At 37.4% G+C, this 19,630-nt stretch overlaps 1 protein-coding gene across 11 annotated transcripts in view; it reads left to right on the plus strand.

The window, feature by feature from the left end:
- Nucleotides 1-19,630, plus strand: part of CCDC91 (coiled-coil domain containing 91) — a 416,368-nt gene that overhangs the window by 345,818 nt on the left and 50,920 nt on the right. For 5 of the 11 annotated variants that reach the window (XM_060024515.1, XM_060024519.1, XM_060024520.1 and 2 more), the window contains one exon: nucleotides 10,626-10,763. The exons of 5 other annotated variants lie outside the window; for them this stretch is intronic. In XM_060024515.1, coding sequence (XP_059880498.1) covers nucleotides 10,626-10,763 — 138 coding nt within the window. Of the gene's footprint in view, nucleotides 1-10,625; nucleotides 10,764-17,784; nucleotides 19,099-19,630 lie in introns of those variants that run through there. One more of the 11 variants, XM_060024523.1, reaches the window with a different exon arrangement.

The following is a 19,630-nucleotide window of genomic DNA, read 5'->3' on the forward strand; positions in this document are numbered from 1 at the left end:
GACTCTGATTTTAAGTATAAAACTAAAGAAAATGGTGAGAAACTGGACAGCAAAGTACTACTTATCAAATCAAGTCACATATTCTAAGCCTGAAAAGGAGAGGCTTCAGTTCTGTACTATGTAATAAGTATTATATATAGGTTTTGTTGTGTCTATTTTCACTGGTCCTTGTCACTTCTGTCATTCTTTGAGCTTCTGGGTTGTTACAGAAGATTATGTTCAAAACCTGGCTGCCAGTCAGAACATTATTATACTAGTAAGTTTCAAAGTTAGATCCCTCCATTTCATTTGAGTCTTTTCCAGATGTTTTCCAAAGTAGATGACTTTCTCAGCATTTGATTTGAAGTACAATATTTTAGGATAAATTCTATATCCAGCATTCAGTGTACATTGGGATTGATTTATTAAATAATCCCACTATTCCTGTCCTGTTACCATGGTGGTTTTTCATATTTTCATATTTTTTGCATGTATAATGTGATTATTACCTTGTACCAGGAAAATATTCATCATAGTCTCTTTGCCATTTTACAAGAATTTTAATATCTGCTTTTAATTCATCAGTGGGGACATTTGGCATATGAAATAACTTTGTTGCTTAGTTTTTCCTTTATAGCGTAGAGTGCTTATTCATTTAAGATTTGCTGTGACTATAATATATTCAACACTTTGCTTTTGTCCTCAATATTTATTCCATTCCTGTGGTTCACATTTTCCTTTTCTTGTGTATCATGTGTTGAAAATGAAAATATCTTGTCTAGGGTGGAGCTTAGCCACGGGACTAAACAAACATGCTCTCCTTCTGCTCTTTGTTTATTTTAGTGGTTAAATTACTAAAAATCCTGTTAATAAAAAAAAAAGAAGAAGTTTTACATCTACCTTTTTTTTATTGGGTACTTTCATAGTACAAATCCCTTCCTTTCACCTCTCTTACCCAAAATGACTCCCACATCAGTTGTCAAGAGATTAGTGCAAGTAGCATCAAAGCCCTGAATTTAGTAAAAGAAATTAAACCACTTGAACAGAGTTTCCAAAACTCAGAAGGGATCTAAGATGGGCCATCCAAGACGTGTTCTTCTCATGTCAGTGGTAGAAGTACAAGAGGGGAAGCCCAAAACACTTTAATAAACACTGGAAGTTTCTGATTTTGTCGTATTTCTGGCATCTTGTTGGCCAAAGCAAGTCATACGGCCAAGCCCACATAGTCAAAAGGCAGTGAAGGACATTTCACTCACCATGAGGCCAAGCATGTTGCACAGTCAAGTTCAACATCGATGGAGTGGAAAAATCTATTTCTCCCATGGAGGTGGAGAGAAAGAATGGATGAATATTTGCCAGACAATAATTTAATATACCACACCACCCAACCTAGGTTAGCTACCCTCTTTCAAAGCATACTTCATCATATCCCTACCCTGTTTTATTTTCTTCTTAGCGCATGTTATCTGAAACTGTGTTAATAGTTTACATTATTCATTCAATCAAGAACTATTCTCAGATACTTAACATGTACCAGGCAGTACTCCAAGTAGGATACATCAGTAAGTAAAACAGATAAATTTCTTGCTAATTATCTATCTCCCCGACTAAAATATAAACTCTGAGAGAGGAAGGACTTTGTCTATTTCGTGTTCTCAGTGTCTAGAATAAGCCGGCACATAGCAGATGTTCAATAAATTTTGTTTCATGAATGAAGGAATGCCATTAAACATGTAGGTAATCCAACTCCATTTGCTCAGATTCTGTGTGTACTAGGCAACCTGGGGGATGTTTTTATAGTCAGCCTTATGAATTTAAGGTACTCCAAGTCTTCTCTTGAGAAAAGGATCTATGCTTAGCATTTTGGTAAATCCAGGGTTTGTACCTCAGCAGCTGAAAACCAATCCCTGAATGTAATAGTAAGCTCACCAAGTTTCTCACCACCTTGAGAAACTTCTTAAGGGATGGACACCACTGGCTAAGTATACATTTAATTTCCTTCCAAACAGAAACAGCATTAAAGATATGCAAAGGGATTTTTACATGGAATATATTATACCCAATAGCTCATGAGAGTTCTGCTCACTGTAGATACTGTATCTTCTTTGCTTCAGGGCCCTATCAAAAATAGTTTTAATGATAAAGAGTTTGTCCCTTTTTGTTAGGCTCATACATAGCAAGCACACAGGGTGTGGTGAAGAGCAAAATTAATTGATGCCATTACCAAGTTTTGAGTCATGAAAAGCCATGCTGTTCATTTACTTTGGGCTTTTAAAGTTCTGTTTCAAGAACTTTGTCTCAGAGTATGTACATACTGTACCAAACCAAACGAAAACTTAACAAAAGATGTCAGAATAGACCTGTTTATAGAAATTTGAACTGCATTATCAACAGTCATCGCAGGAATGTTCCCAACCCCCATTTCTGAAGCTGTAGTTGTTTTACTTTTACGCTCAACCTATTAGTGTCTTAAGGTATATGGTCTGGCCAATCTCACATTCAAATGAAACCAGTCATAGCAATTCTCATATATAACTTCAGGTTCTTAAAACTTTTTCATGCCCTTGGTTATGAAAAATATTAAATGCCTTTGCTATAATCATTCAAAAGCTACCACCATTTTCTGAAGAATATACTGTTATCTAATTACAGTGGTTAATAGTAAAATCTAAGTGATCATGAACTATTTTTATAGAATTGGTGATATGGCACTGTTGAAAAATAAGAAGTAAGGTTTTACACAATTGTATACCAAGAAAATTTTAAGTATATACTACAAACAAGATAGACATGGTCCCTACACTTTCAAGGCTTATAGTCTAGTAAAGATATGGGGGAACAAAACAGGAAATTGCCACACATGGGATAGTGCTGTGATGGAAGAGGAACAGGGAGCTGTAGGAGCCCGTGAAATGGGGACTGAATGAAATCTTCGTGGATCAGAGAACCCTTCCCAGGATGATGTCTAAGCTTAAACTTCAGGAATTACTTCTCTCTCCCTATGCCCAGTACATAGGGAAATCTATCTTAGAACATATCCAGATTCTGACCACCTCAATTGCTATCACCACTGTCCAAGCCACTATCGTCTTTTGCCTGGACTTCTACAAAAGCCTCCTAATTGGTATCTTTACTTCTACTCTTGCCCTCCAAAGTCTATTCTTAACACAGTAGGCAAAGTCATTTTTTGAAACTTAAGTCATATTAGTCACTTCTCTGCATAAAACCTTGAAACAGCTTCATCTCACTCAATAAAAGCCAGAGTCGTTGCAGGGCCCTACATGACCCGGCCTCCTCCTGAAAATACCAAACAGAACAGGGAAATACTATGACTTTCTCACAGGTTTTTAGTGTCATCTAATACTCAATTCAGTCTTTTCAAAATTTTACTAAACTGAACCTGTGGGTGAAATTGAAAAATGAGAATCTTGATTTAGTAAGTACAGTTAACTATACACTGTTTCAGATTTGACCCACATACCATTTTGAGGCATCTTTTTCAGCTATGACAGCCCTTAAAACCAAGTGCAAAAATAGACAGTATCTAGAGCCAAATTGCTGTATTGCAATGTACTAAACCAAGATTTTCAAATACAATGAAGCATTATTCAATTGCCTTAGTCTCACTTTTTAAAAAAATATATGTATTTCATAATACGCATAGCATATTAGTAGAAAAATATAATATGTGTTCATAAATTAATAAAAAGGCATTTCTTAGGGGTAAAATGTTTCTATTTTAGACCAGTGGTTTTCTCCACACTCATATCTAGGAAAAGATTCCCATAAAGACTTTTTTAACAGGACAGTGTAGTGAGGGAAGCACTTTCATACATTTGTTGAGAAAGTTAACTATTCAGTCTGTATTCTCATTTCTCCTAATTGGAAGACAGTGTTTGAGAGGGAGAATCAAGATAGAAAGAGTTGTAAAATAGATGTCATAATTGATTTACACCACAGTTATTTTAATGCTAGATTTAAAGTTATTTTAAAATATACTTCACTCCCTAAGAGCTTCAGTGTAACACAGAACAGTATTTGTTGCATTTGTTTTGTTTTACCATTGTAACACTGATAGAAAAGCTATAAGCTTAGGGAAGAGTAGAGTCAGTAAGACTTAAAGCATTTCAGAGAATAGATTGCTTGTGGAGTGGTCAAGAATGAAATTTCTTTTTAATTGAGGTATAGTTGATGTACAGTATTATATAAATTTCAGGTGTTCAGCATAGTGATTCACAATTTTAAAGGTTATATTCCAGTAATAGTTATTATAAAATATTGGCTATATTCCCTGTGTTGTACAATATACCCTTGTAGCTTATTTATTTAATACATAGTAATTTGTACCTCTTAATCCCCTGCTTCTGTCTTGCCCCTTCTCCTCTCCTGTCTCCCTACTGGTAACCACTAGTTTGTTCTATATGTCTGTGAATCTGCTTTTTTTTTTTTTTGATTCACTAGTTTGTTGTATTTTTTTAGATTCCACGTATAAGTGATATCACACAGTATTTTTCTTTGACTTATTTCACTTAGCATAATGCCCTCCAAGTTCATCCATGCTGTTGCAAATGAAATAACTTTTAAAGCAACAATGATAGACTGTCATTTACTTTTCTAGAAAATAGGATCGAGATGAAATTCATGAGTAAATTCATCAATAAGTCAAGTATCATATTTATATGATACAAAAGTAATACGAAATTTGACCTCATTTTCAAGGACTTATGAGATGATCAGTCAAAAGATATATTTAAAAATTAGTGCATTATATGAGTCAGTACATGATTGTTGTAATACTTAACTCAGCCTGTCATTGCTCTGAGCATTCAGAAAAGGGAACGTCAAGAAAGACTGAAATGTAACAGAAAAGACTACGTAGAGACCGTAGTTCTTCATCTAGCCTTAAAGAACTGTGGCAAACAGTGCTAATTCCCTATATAATAAAAAGTCTCCCCTTCTGCCTACTAACAGAATGCCAGGGTTATTTTTTTTTTTTTGCAGTACACGGGCCCCTCACTGTTGTGGCCTCTCCGGTTGCGGAGCACAAGCTCCGGACGCACAGGCTCAACGGCCATGGCTCACGGGCCCAGCCGCTCCGCGGCATGTGGGATCTTCCCAGACCGGGGCACGAACCCGTGTCCCCTGCATCGGCATGTGGACTCTCAACCACTGCGCCACCAGGGAAGCCCTGCCAGGGTTATTAAAGGTAGCACATTAATAGTTTGTTACAAGCACACAACTCCTCAAACTCCTCTGCAGCCTTGAATGACCACGTAACCTCGTTCTAGGCACTGAGGTGCCAAAAAGAGTCTATCGCGTGAGACTTCTAAGAAAGCTACTGTTTTCCTAGTAAAAAGGGTCAGACTGCTTTTGCAAGTATGTATTTTGCCTGTCCTTCCTCTTCTTTCCTGTGTCAAGCACAGGCTAATGCCTGAAGGTGCAATAGCCATCTTATAACAAAAGGGCAAAAATATATGCTGAAGATACCCATGTAAGAAAATAGTCTGGTTTCTGGACTTACCAGCTTACCAGCTCTGCACTGCTTACCCCTAGAGGCTGTGGTACATTAAATAATAAACTCTTATTTAAGCCACTGTTTGTCAAATTTCTGTTACACACAGCTGAATACACTTCAGACTGATGAGAATGTTTGAGGTTGAAGTAAAAAAAGTGAAGGAAAAACAGCATCAAGCCACAGTGACATCAACGATATGAACACACAGTTTAGGATCAGAATGATGTTACTTGTCTGAGTACCGTGTAGACACTGAAGGCCCCTAGAATGAAGTTTGTATTGACTCAACTACTTTTAAATATATAAGTTGCCTTAACTATTTTAGGAAAGTATTTTTAATTATTTTCCTTGTCATCATCTATGAATTAACAAAAAACTTGGCATTCTTCTGTCCATTTTTCTTAAATGAAGGCAGAATTCCGTAGGTCCCTATATTTAAATATATTCAATAGTCCATCAGTCAATGGTAGGCTTCTTCGGGCTTTCCCCGTTATTTAAAGACCTTAAACTATCATCAAGGATAAGCCATTGCAGTAATTTTGCATGTCTTTCCAACAAGTTAACACCACAGAAATGCTTTATTCAGACAAAAACTAGTCACCTGAACTGGATATCATTTGTCAGCATTATGATGGAGGGCCAATTCCTGTAAAGGATTGACATCCAGCATTATTTCAAAGAAATCATATTTTTTTAAAGTATGATATCATCGCCTGTTTTCTTAGCTACAATACAGTAATCTCTGATTTAAAATAAGGAAAAGGAAAATTCTCAAAATAGTAAAGTATATAATGCAGTGAGTATAGCTTAATTGTGTTTGAACTGAAAGATAACAATCTCTTTAAAAGGAGGAAAGCTTAAAATCATGCAGTTTAATAAAAGTAGTTAGCATCCAGTTTGTCTCTGGTGAGAAGGAGCTAGTAGGGTTTCACGTAGGGAAGAATGGTAGTCACTGAGATAACTCATTCTTCTGGTCCCCTTGGGGGAAGTGAAAGAATAATTAGGTGCAGCCACACGCTGAAGAACATTTACTCTACTTTTATGGCTGAAATCCATGTATCCTAAATCTCATAGCATGTTTTCAGCTAGGCTATAAATTGTAAAATTAGATGATGGTTTAAAAAGTACCTGCTGAAGTAATTGATGACACTTGAATTTTATTATGAATAAGTTTATTACCATAAGAAATTATGTTGAAAATGTCACTTTAGGAATTGAAAAAATCTTTGATGAGTTCTATTATGTGTTCAGTACATGATAATCCATAATATGATGAAATCCCTTGCAACCAGGGTCCTTATACTTCTCACAAAACGTAGAATTGCCAGCTAGTGGGTTGAGAAAGGGGGGTATACAACTAAGAAGAAAGAATAATCAAAAGACCACCCTAAATCAATTGCTTCCTTACCACAAGGGGGTAAAATATTTCCTAGGAAAAGGGATAAATTATATAATCACTAAGTATTTCTATGCCATCGATAAGTTTTTTTTTTTTCCAGGAAAGTTTTGAACCAATTATTAAATGATATGCAATGAAATGCATATGTCACTTAAAAGATTCTTTTGCATATCTTTCACTCATCATTTATAGGTCAGGAAAAATTACCCTGTCTGGCAGGTAACTGACTTAAGTTTGGCAGAAGAACAGCTTCTCTATAGTTATAACTTAATCTGTAGAGATCCTTTTGGAGTTGCCATTTCTGTTTAGAAACTTGCTACAAGATGACAGATGGGCAGTGGTGCCATAGAACAGCCTAACTACAGGCATCATCATAACTGGTAAAAGCTGCTTCAGTAATACTGAAAATAAGAACAGTTACCCCTTGCAGCATCTGCTAATGGGCTTTTCTCATATTTTTTAACAAAAATCTGACATTTGGCATAATTATTCAGCAAGAATCTTCGGAGTCTTTGGAGTCTTTGACCTTCTTATGTATGTATTTAGTTTTTCCAAATTTCCCTGCTGGAAGAATTACTGTGTTTGCCTTTAGAACCATCTGATCTGGGATGTGGGAAGCTAATGGAGCACTGAATTTTATATACCAAGTTATGGGAAAGAAAGTATTTTTGTGCCCCGCACTGAAATGCCATCTTACTGGCTTCTTCATATGGCAGCCCAGCTGACGGAGGCATAATATTCCGTGGCCTTGAAAGAGTTATTCTGGGAAGTGAACGCTAAAGTTAACTCAGAGAATTGCCATTCTATCTTCCCACAGTGAAAAATGAAATGGATCAAAGCATCTGTAAAGCAAAAACCAAAGTGATTATTCATTTCTTTCCTTGTTTAAGAAACATGCCGTTACACTACTGCTGCAGTTCTCTCCTCCAACCCTGATGCCAGTAATTGCACATTCAGATTTACCACACAGAGTCTGACCCAGAGCTATACCCAAAGAGCAACCACATCCAAGACACAGAAGGAAAGCCAAAAATAATGAAAGCCTCTGTATCTGAAAAGATTCTTATTTAAGATCTCAGGTGAGCCTATAGAATTGTGGACCAGGCAATCAGACATCAATCAGAAACGCAGTTTCTTTTCATTTGCCTTGTATTTCTTGAAGTCCTACCAAGAAGTGCTCCAGCAGAGAGCAAACAGAGATGACTGCTTAAACAGCACCTTTGCTCCACAGGAAAATTTTCTTTTAGGTAAACAGTCTTCAATTCCTATGTAGATTTTACTGTGTGTGGATATGTATTAGGGCTAAAACCAAAAGGCAAATCAATGATTAGACATTATTTCTGAAGGCAGAGAGAAGTCATTAATCTTATTTGTACCTAATTTAATAACATATTAATTAGATTAGCTGTTTGGTGCTGGTGTGAGATACAGCACCTGTATACCTGTAGGGTTCTTTTGGTTACAAGCAATACAACTGCATCAGGCTAACATTAGGATAAGGGATTTTGTTGAAAGGATATCCAAGGCTTGCAGAATTGTTGGAAGGCTGTACATTCGACTTGGAAATGGGCAAAAGAAGCAAGTCATCTTTGGAAATTCAGAGGCAGCAACATTAATAATGGTGTCACAATTAAAAGACAACAACAACAATAACTGGGCAGACTACCATTACTAGGTGTGGACAAAACTAACTGTATTCTTTTTGTTTCTCCACACAGTGTATAAATTCCAGGGAGGGAGCATCTGATTGGATTAATTTGGGTTACATACCTGCCCTCTGGCTAGGAGAGGGCAAGATTCCTAATTACAGTCCATCAGACTATATCCAATGAGAAAGAATTAATACCCAAATGAAATTCAAGTTGCCATTAAAAAGGAGTGATAGATGCTGAAAGCCAAAAAGCAATAGATACTCACTACAGCTACCATTTATTCAGTGTGTATGGTTTATTAGTCATTGCATTTCACCTTGTAACAGGCCTCGTAGTCAGTTACTATTCTACAGGTAAGAAAACTTAAGCTTTGAGAAAGTTTAGGTAACTTGTCTCAGGTTATACCACTAGAAAATGGCAGAATTGGTACTCCAGAGGAATACTCCCGACCACTAGACTGTGTGCTCCCTGTAGACAGATCTGTGTATTACCAATGGTGAGAGTACTTACTGAGCCTGTCTCTCAGGGGTAAAAGACAAGCAAAAAAGATATTTAGCAAATGCTATATATAAGTATATTAAATCCACCAGTAGTTCTGTACAATGTAGAGGTGTTTTATTAGAATCAAACTTTGGGAATGTTATGTAAATGTACAATGCATGTATTTGCAAATGACTTTTTTTCTCTGATGGAAATTCAAGGTTTAGCTTCTTAATATAATGAAGGGTTTGAAGTTATCAGCGAATAACGGTCTTGAGCCTGCAGATCAAGCTTTATAAATAGGCTTGATTTGTAAGGAAGAGATTAAGGGAAGTAAAATGTATCCAGTGTTCTCCATTTATATAGTGATAGCCATCCGGGCCAGAAAAAATTGCATAAAATGGAATGAACTACTAGACCCGTTATTACTGGTAGCTTTCTTTTTGACCTTTGCAAAGTCACTTTCCTTCTATTTCGCCATCAGTAATGAAGCGATGCCAGTAATCCCCCCTAATCCCAAGAATGAAGTGAGATGATGAGTGTACTCTACTTGGTGACCTCTAAACCAGGATTTCTCAACATTGGCACTGTTGGCATTTTGGTCCTGATAATTAATTGTTGTTGGGGGTAGTATAGCCATTGGATGTTTAGTGGCATCCCTGGCCTCTACCTAGTGGATGCAGTAGCACCCTAGTTGTGGCACCAAAACCAGTCTCCAAAAGCACTACTGATTTTCTCAATGACATTCTTCTGTTTACTAAAATAAGTACCCTAAAGTCATAAAGATATTTTTCCAAGGAACTTATAAAAATTATTTTGAATGTTTTTCCTTTGTCTTCCTACCCTGCCACCACTTTTCTGAACTTATCTTTGGGAGCAAAAAAAGTGCTTACCACTGAACAGGATGGTCTTCCTGGTCTCTTCCAGCTCTAGGATTTCATGTTTTTATGCCATTTCCAGATCTAATAATCAGCCAATACAGTGTAGCCTTACCAGTTTGTCTTAAGTCGTATGTCCCCCAAAGGCAACTTTGAGATTGAGATTTGTGTGCAGGAAATTGGAGAATTCTTTTAGAACCAGCTTCTATGTGGGGAGAAAGAAGTAGGTTTGGGCAAAGGGAGGAGTTGCAATGCAGTTGCGTAAGGGCTTCAGCTAATCCCATAGAGCCCTGGAACTGGGCTGGCCCTTTACAGTTGAATCACCTTGAGGCAAGGTATCTGGGCCTTTATACCCCTGCAAAGACCAGTCATTGAATATGGGAGGCTCTCAGAGAGAGGGCATGACCTTGGTCAAGGTAGCAATTCCTGGAGAGGGATTTAGCTGAGCCCCACCAGCCACCAACATTCCCAGCAACTATGGGAATTAGTCCTGAAAGTAGACTCTGGGTGGTGGTCTACCGTCCATTCCTTTCACTACTCAAGTCTATTTCCTTTATATAGGTTCTTGTAACAGTTCCTCCAGGATTCTGTTTGGTCTTCTGATTTTCTTTTGTGGGGAAACAAAAAAGGAAAGTTGGTGGGAAGAGCTGTAATTCCTACTTCTTCACCTGGTCTCAAGGCTACAAGTGATTCTCATCTCCCTCCTCCACTCCTTTTTCTAGATTTCTCTACCCTTGACTGAACTCTGCTGTTCCGGGGGCTTACCTGATGAGATAACCCAGATCCACAGTCGTAAGACCTCTAAGGCTCTGTTGCCATGTGTTTCTCGGGCTATGGCTGCTGAACTTGTCTATTTACAGGTAAAATGAGGCAAGGCAGTTCCAAGAATTGCCCTCCTGGATCACCCAGGTGTCAGACATAGTCTTACCTTACCCCATGTGTAGCAGCTCTATCTCTTCTTGCTGATCAGGATCAATAACCCCTGCCTTCTTTCCTTGCGTACAGTTTTTTGGCCTGAGGAGCCCAAAGTGACCAGGTGGCAGTACCAGCTTAAAGTTTAATGGGACTTATACTGTGTCCTTTGTTGGGATAGCAACAGAAAATCAGGACCTCTAAAGCCTAGAGTTTGCTGGAATGGGAAGCACAAAGTCTCCAAGTCAATTATTAACAATGATGATAAGTAGGGCCACTTTTACTGCCACCTCTTGGTTCTGGGAACTATGAATTCTACTTCCTGGGAACACAGCTCCTTATAATGTTTGTTGATCTAGGGTGTATTCTATATCCTAGAGAATGGATTATAGGATATCATTTGTAAGGTGGAGTCTCAACTGTGCCTTCAACAGATCATTCCATCACTATTAGGCCAGCAGCTTCTGGGTGGTGTAGTCTGTGATAGGACTTCTGCTGTCAGCCGTAGGTTGTGGCATTCCTGCCATTGCTTTCTGTATGCTTCCAAGAGCCGTCGTAGCAGTGTCTCAGTGTCATCTCATGTAGCCTTGCTAGGGTATTAAATCCTGTGCGAGAATGCCCTCATGTCAATAAACTCTCCCTTATCCAAACTTATATTCTGTCTCTTCTTGATCCAGCACTGTCTCGTACATAGTCTCCTGCCTCCTGCTGGTACATGTTGGCTGGGTCCTACAGGGCCTTTGCGATATAGTCCCTTTCTTTCCTTAGCAGGCACCTCACTTCCCAGGGTGGATTATGATGTAGTTCGATAGATGGCATTAGTCTGGGGGCCAGGTCTTGAAGACGAGAGGTGTAAATCTTAGTGGAAGGATTGCAGGGGTGGAGGTGCGTGTGTCCTCTTGTAAGACGGAGGGCTATTTATTGCCTTCAAGCAACAAGAGAGTACTAGTCTCTAGGTAGATGTATTGTATAATATATATCACAGTTTAATAGACCTTAGTTCTGGATCATGACATGAGTGACATATCATTTTATTTTATTAAGTTCTCTTTAAAAAATAAGAATTTATAGATAATCACCATACAATTAAACATACATGATATATAAAGAGCTATTTATAGGCTATACACAATATAAAAAGATAAGTAACTAGGTATTATCCAAATAAAAATACTTGGATTGCTTTTCAAAACTGATGATTATGGGAACAAGAAAGGAAAAAGAGGAAGGCTCCAAAGCGCCCAGTTACAGAATTTCTGCTTCTTATAGACATTAATATAGTATTCTCTTGTTTCAAGGCTAGTTTTAGTCCAAAACGTTTGGTGAAAGAGTATTATTTTCACTTAGTTGTAAAATCTATGTCTTGATCAAAGAACTCTTCTTCTGTTTCTGGACTGGTAATAGTTTTGCAAACTGTAGCAATGCATCAATACTCATTCTTGCACTTTTATTCCTTGAGAATACAGTTATACCAGCAGGGAGTGTACCAGTGTAGAAGGGAGTATAGCCACCCAGGGTCGAACCTTGAAATCTGAGAGGGTGAAGAAGCTGGTTTTTAGGTAAGAAATGCAAATAAATCGTTTCTGTGAAAGCCTGTCATGCTTCTTAACTAACTTGCTAATTCTGTTCACATAATTAGACTTTGAAAACTGGTTGGATAATGACTTGTTTCATAAATTCACTTACCGTGTATTTATTGAACCTCTGTTATGTGCATAATCCTTTGGCTACAACATAATTATTTTTTCCCAGGAGGAACACAATACCCAGACTGCCTCTCTTGTGAAGTCGACCTTAGGGCATGGGCTGGTGAGAAAGGCTTATGTCTAAAGCAGAATTCTTGATTTCTGCCACCCATTCCCTGCCAGGTTTTCCCCTTCAGAAGTCTTTCTTATCTCAGTAAATGGCACAGTCACTCAAACCTAAATCCTGGAAGTCATCCTCTTTCCACAACTCACATAGTCTTCCAACAAGACTGACAAACATACTCCAAATTAATACTGAATTCATCAACTTTTTACCACCTCTCCATTGCATCCTCTCTAGCCCAAGCTAATTTCATCTTTCGGCAGGTCAAATATGGCTTAGAATATCTCCTCAGTCTCCACTACTATGTCATAAGACCAGGCCACTATCACCTTTACCAGGACTACTTGCTTCCGTTCTTATGCCCCCGCTTCTCCACTGCAGTGTATTGTCCATCCAGCATCTCGTGATCTGTCTTCTCAAAGCATAAATCTGATCATCACATTACCAAACTTGAAATCTTCCAAAGTTTTCCTAAAGGCTATCTCTTAGCCATTTTAGCTAAAATCACACCACACGTTCCTCCCAGGAGCTGCCATGCCTTAGTTTTTTCCCTAGCACTTATTTTTTTCCCCTAGCACATAACAGTAACTGAAACTATTTTACTGTTTTAAATGCTGTTGTGTGTTTCCCCCAAAGAATAATGATGCACTTTAAAAGAAAAAAAGCTGTATGTTCCAATACGTACCCCAGTGCCCAGTATTTTGTAGGTATTCAGTAAATATTTTCTGAATAAATGAGAGTGGCAGTCACAGCAAGGACTGAGCCTGGGGTGAGTCCTCTTACTGAAATAATTGTTCTATTCAGTAGGGTCTGAGAAAAACCTGTACTTATTTTGTTAACTTTGTTTTATGAAGAGCCCCTTCACTGTGTCCGCATCTCATATGTCAATTTTATGTTGAAAAAAAAAAATGGTACTGTGGCCCCTTGCTGTCATCTTATGCTGCTATCAGTCTTCTATCTCCACCTAACCATGAGCATTACTTGTCACTGGCAGATGAACATGATTTTCAGCCATGAGAAAATAATAAAAGGTTCTTAGTTCTAGGGAATTCTAAGATTTTTCATAATGTTTTCAATGAAATAAATTAACCTCTGTTCTTTCATTTTATGGAAATGGCTCTGAATGTCATTAAAAACACACATGTTTGTGACTAGATGGATTTCAGGACTTAACATCTTGTGTTAATCTTGTTTTTTAAATCCCACTGCCAACCACTTTTGCTTGGTTGGACCACCCATATTTGGATTTCTGTGATGCATTCTTTTACGAATAGGGCCTTTTTTTTCCCCATTGGAGTTTCCTACCTTATATACAAATGACTGTTTTCTACTTGCAAGGGAAAAGATACTACACTGAGCAAGTTTATGCTCCCTCATCAATTTGAATTTCTTGTCAGATTTTTTTTCCTTTTCCTAATATGATTTCCTTAAATCAGTAGAAGTAATATTCCCTGTAGCTGTAGAATCTGATTTCAAAGAGGAAGAGGTATAATCCAGGTTAGCAGCAGAGGGAATGTGGATATGTCCCCTTAGAGAACTCAGAATTAATGCCACTTCCCTTCCCATTTCCTGCATTTCCTTTTTCAATGCCCTTGACTCTGTCAAGCAAGATGTATTTACTGAGGCCAGCTACCTGTCCAGCACTATAAAAGGTACTGTGGGATAAAGCAGGGATTTGCCAAACATGACTAATGGACCAAATTCAGCTTGCTGCCTATTTTTTAATAAAGTTTTATTGGAACACAGCTACATCCATTTGTTTGCATATTATCTATGGCTACTTGCGTGCTACAAGAGCAGAATTGAGTAATTGTGACTGAGACCATATGGCCCAAAAAGCCTAAAATATACTACCTGGACCCCTACGAAAAAGTTTGCCAACCCCTAGTAATATAAAGCATTGACTCCGATTCTCATAGAGTTTATGAATTAATTGGGCTGGTTGTTAACACATGGAGTAATTGGTGAATCGATAAATGACAAATTGTGTGATACTGAACAGAATAGGCACCACAGAATATTTATTGGTTGAAAGATAAATCTAATCTGCAGAGAAGCGATTAGTTAAGCATGCTGAAGTACGGAAAGCTTCCTTATACTGCCTTTCCCCCCCTTATTCTGTGCTTTTCTTTGTCGAGTCCCAGATATGCTATAAAACTAAAAGATATTTAAAACATCGTTGTCAAGGCTTTTCCCAGATGTGTGTCCTCCATAATTCCCCTAAAGAGATGTGTTGGAGAAATAGGACAGGATTCTTAAGACTGCAACATTGTTTAGAACCATGCCTGGCATATTATAGGTCCTCAGCTATACTTGAATAAGTGAAAGAACCTGCAGATCTAAAGGAAAGAAAATTCTGTGCAAGCAATAGCGAATGTTATTGAATATTCAGAAAGTGCCACCTTAGAATGGTGTTTCTCAGCAGGAAAGCTCCTAGTTCTTTAAGAATTAAATGGTAGTGGGCATATAAACGAGCCTGACACATGGCATGTTATAAGTGCTTAATAAGTCTTTACTGTCATTATTTGGAGGAAATTGCGTATTTTCTTTCGGACATAGTACTAATTATACTAATATACATGAAAGTAAGAAAATCATATAAATTAACCCTTGATTATATCATCCTCTCAATTAAGTATTAAGAAAACATTTGTACTTAGGAAGTACATAACACAGTGATTCACAATAATGTAAAACTAGCTGTTTCATCAGTGTAGAAACATTCTTTTTTGATTTGGTTGTGCTGATTATCAATAATAAGCCATTAATAGCTTTTAAATATCAAGAGAAATTAACTACAGTCTAAGAATACCACTCAATGAATTTTCACAAAGAAAGCACACCTGTATAACCAGCACTTAAGTCAAGCAGAAAATTGCCAACATCTCAGACACCCCCCAACCCCGGCCTCCTTCCAATCACTACTACTCCACCAAAGGGAACCTTCTTCCATAGGAACGTACATTGTAAGGACTAATGGAGGGGATGTTAGCACATTCTTTTAATAAGTCCACAGACTCCTTTAGGCCTTTGAGAACAATCTGGCATTTTAAGAAGAGAATAGTTTTCTGACACTGAAGTATTTCATGCTAAACATGTCAAAGTGCTTTTTACATCATCAGTAATATGCTTTGACATGTTTAATATGAAAGCCTTCAGGGGCAGACAGTTATTTTCCCTTCTTAAAATAGAGAATGAGGCAGGGTTTAACTACATGAAAAAGTTCATGATTAAAAAAACAACAGCAGTAATCAATCTGTCGTGGCTTCACTAGAATGCCCATTAGTCAGTCATGCAAACTTCACTAGACATGGAGATGTGGAAAGTGAACTGGAATGAACCTCTGTTCTCTCTTATCCCATGCATTCAGGTAATTTTATTTTTTTGTATTTTTCACTAATGTCTGGATGGAATTCATATCTCTCCTTCCTTCTTCTCTGTTTCAAAGGTCATGCTGATCTACACTGACAATTAATTATATGCTCTGAATAATGTATGAATATCCAAGAAAATCCTTTGAAAGATATCCAGTTTCCTATTTCTTAGAGTTATTTCCCCATCCTAATTTTTCTGTTTTACTTCATGTTATATGTTTTTAAATTACTTAAAACAAACAAACATAAACAGGAGGTCATTACAATTCTTGTTCCCAAATGTTTAGTTTGGCATCTGATGCAAGGCCTCAATTGCAGGCTGGAACGCCAGAAGCTCGAGCTGAAGACAAGAATGTGGTGCGCAGGCGTGATTTGAATTCAGGAAGAGTGTTTATATTTTCCCAAGGGCCTCATTAACAAGAGTCAAGCCCTAACTGTTACTACCAACACATTTTAACAGATTAACTTTTCTGATTTGTGAAGTAGAGTATCATCTTATATGCGTACATCTTTAAGAAACCTTCTCTTCCAACTGCCCTTTAAGCTACTACAGAAAGTTTAACAGTCAGTCCTTATCACATCGGAAAATGTGTTTTTGTTAAATATCCCGTGGCACATATTCACCCAATAGAGTTTTATTTTTTGATATTCCAAAATGAGAAACAACCTAAATGTCCATCCATAGGGGACTGGTTAAATGAATTATGTTAAAATGGAATACTGTGTGTTTACTAAAAAGAATTATGCTTATCTACGTTTGTTGATATGGTTGAAAAACCTCCTGAATCATATGATCCTGTATATTTAAATATATTTTGCTATATACCTCTGTGTGTGTGTTGTAATGCAAAATATATTTTAATAAACAAAAGAAAAATGTGGTCAATGATCTCTAGGAGGTGGGCTGGGAGAGATTTTGCTTCCTGCTATATAATCCTTTGTTTAAATATATGATATATGATTATATCTTAGTTTTAAAAAGAGAAAACCGGTTTAAATAGACCATTGTATTGTTTTGTGTCTACTTTTTATATGTCCTATTTCAACCCTTTTTCTTTACATTTAAAAAGTATATTCAGAATCCTCTCCAGAGCTTTGGCTAAAACAACATACAGGTTTGACTTGAGTGTCCTAGACAGAGAAGGCCAGAGTTTTGGTTTCCCATTTAAGCCATGCCGTACTTAGAGGGAGAGGCTGACCAATGAAGTCAGTGCCAAAACTGACAGTGGTACTGGGGTCGGGGAGAGTTCTCTAGCTCAGTTTCCTACTCATTCATCTGGGTGTGTTTTGTGGCTTTAATAGGATTAGAGAAACATTTGCATTGAGGCTTCAGGAGGATTTTCATGCTGCTCAACTCACAGAGCAGTATAAACCCACAGGATTAAGAATGGGGTTTCTGTGAAGTGAGTAGGGTAAGAATGTACATGCATCTTGTTCCCTCCTTGTTTTCTACTTGCTAAGGAAGGCACTCCAAGATGTTGGGGACAGAAACGTACGTGTAGGCAAGGGCATAGTTTTCAAGGAAACGTGGTATGATGTGTTTTTTAAGGAAGTTGTTACAACTGTTTAAGAAAAAAAGCAAGTCCAATTGCAAGTGGTTTGTTGAAAATAAGACCAATAGAGAAAATGACTTGTCTCTCAAATATGTTATCCCATCATTGTTTGCTTAATCTTCCATATTTATTATTTCTCGATCTTGATTTTTCCTACATTTCGAGTCCCATAAATATTGAAGTTATTCTTCCTGACTACAATTCAGAGACCGATATTACCTCTTGTAATTTAGGTGAATACTGACTTGCTCCAGCAGTCATCTGAACCGGAGGTAGAAGTAACACCCTCAAGAAACTGAGAATGCTAAAAAATAGCATCCAATTAGGATCTGTGGTGGGTTGTATTCTCCTAAGAAGGCCACAGCAGTGTTTCCAGGCCAGCATTTTCTTGCCACTCTCCGTCGGTCAGCAGAGTCTGTTTCTCCTCCCCTGAGTCTGGGGCCGATCTTTTTGAATGTCCCAACAGATAGAATGTGATGGATATGACACTGCGTGATTTCGAGGCTGGATCATAATAGGCAATAAGGCTTCCACCTATCTCTTTTTCTCTCTTGAAACACTCACTTGTGAAATCTGACCACCAGGCAATGACAAAATTGAAAGTAGCCTATGTGGGGGGACAAGCATCAACCATCAGATATGAGAGTGAATGAGTCCTCAGATGATTCTAGCTCCTAGCCTTCAAGTCTGCCAACTGAGGTCCCAAACATCATGGAGCAAAGATAGGCTGTCACAGCTGCACCATATTCCAGTTCCTAACCCACCGAATATGTGATCATAATAAATGGTTGTTTTACACCACAGAGTTTGGGGGTAATTTGTTTTGCAGCCATAGTGACTGGTACAGGGCCACTTCTCCTCCACTCAGAGATGGATAAGGAAGCATCTGCAGACAAGGGCAAAGTTCTTTTTGAGAGAAAATTTGTATCTCTACAGTGTGGCCTAGATTCAAATAGTACTTTTTAAAAGATACAAGTAGCTAATATTTTATTTGAGATGCACAGAGAATAGTGATGAGAGAATTGGTTATTAAAATCTACTGAAGGAAGCAGAGCTTATGCATCCAGAGACCACTGAAAGGAGTCTCCTTAGATCCAACTAAGCACTCCTTGAGGTTCCAGGACGTTTTAGGACTTAGAATGTTATATGCTAATGGATCATTCCAAAATACTGTCTTTTCAGAGAGATTTCAATATGTCATTAATTAGTTCTTCTGGTTTTAGAAGCACAAAATTACCAATGTCGTAAAAAATTTAGTCTGGAACATTCACTGTATTAATAGATCTAACAAAGCTTAGAAAATGAGTGATTCCCAATAACAGTTCCCGGTTTTCAGTGATAGAAATTAAGAAACTTGACAATTTCTTCATTTTATTGTTGTGTTATGAATTTCAAAATGTATATATTTTCCAAATAAATTTATAAATTATCGTTACTAATTCTTTTATTCCCCCGTTCGTCCTGATTATGTACCATAAAAATAAAGGCACTCAGTTATCAATTATTTACAATGCAAACCTCTATTTCATGTGATATTGTATTTTATTAATAGATTATGTAAATTTAAAGAATACCATCACTAGTGTACTATTTTATAAAATAATTTGCAGGTTTTTAAAATCATTTAAAATAATTTATACATCTTTTTGAAGGTAAATATACCATTTGGCTCTTGAAAATTTTGAAAATGTATTACGGTATTTTTTTCTAAAGTACAGTTACTAAAACAAATTAGTAAGTATCTCTTCTCTTTTTGTTCTTTATTCAATAAATTCAGCAAACGTTTAGTCAGCTCCTACGATGTACCAGGTACTGTTTTAGACCTTGGAGATACAGAAGTAAATACATCAGAATCCCCATTTTCCTTAGGGTTTTCTAGGGAGCTTACTTTTAATGCGGTATGGGACTGACAATAAACAAATGTATGATATTTGGGGATGATAAATGTCATGAGAAAGAATCAATAGTTAGTGATGCACATGAAGAGTAGGGGTACTATTTTAAAGTGAGTGAGAGCAGTCCTCAGTGATGAACTGAGCTGGCATTTAAGAAGAGATGTGAATGTACAGAGTGATAAGT

Source organism: Delphinus delphis, chromosome 11, assembly GCF_949987515.2.
Source record: "Delphinus delphis chromosome 11, mDelDel1.2, whole genome shotgun sequence".
Taxonomy (NCBI): Eukaryota; Metazoa; Chordata; class Mammalia; order Artiodactyla; family Delphinidae; genus Delphinus; species Delphinus delphis.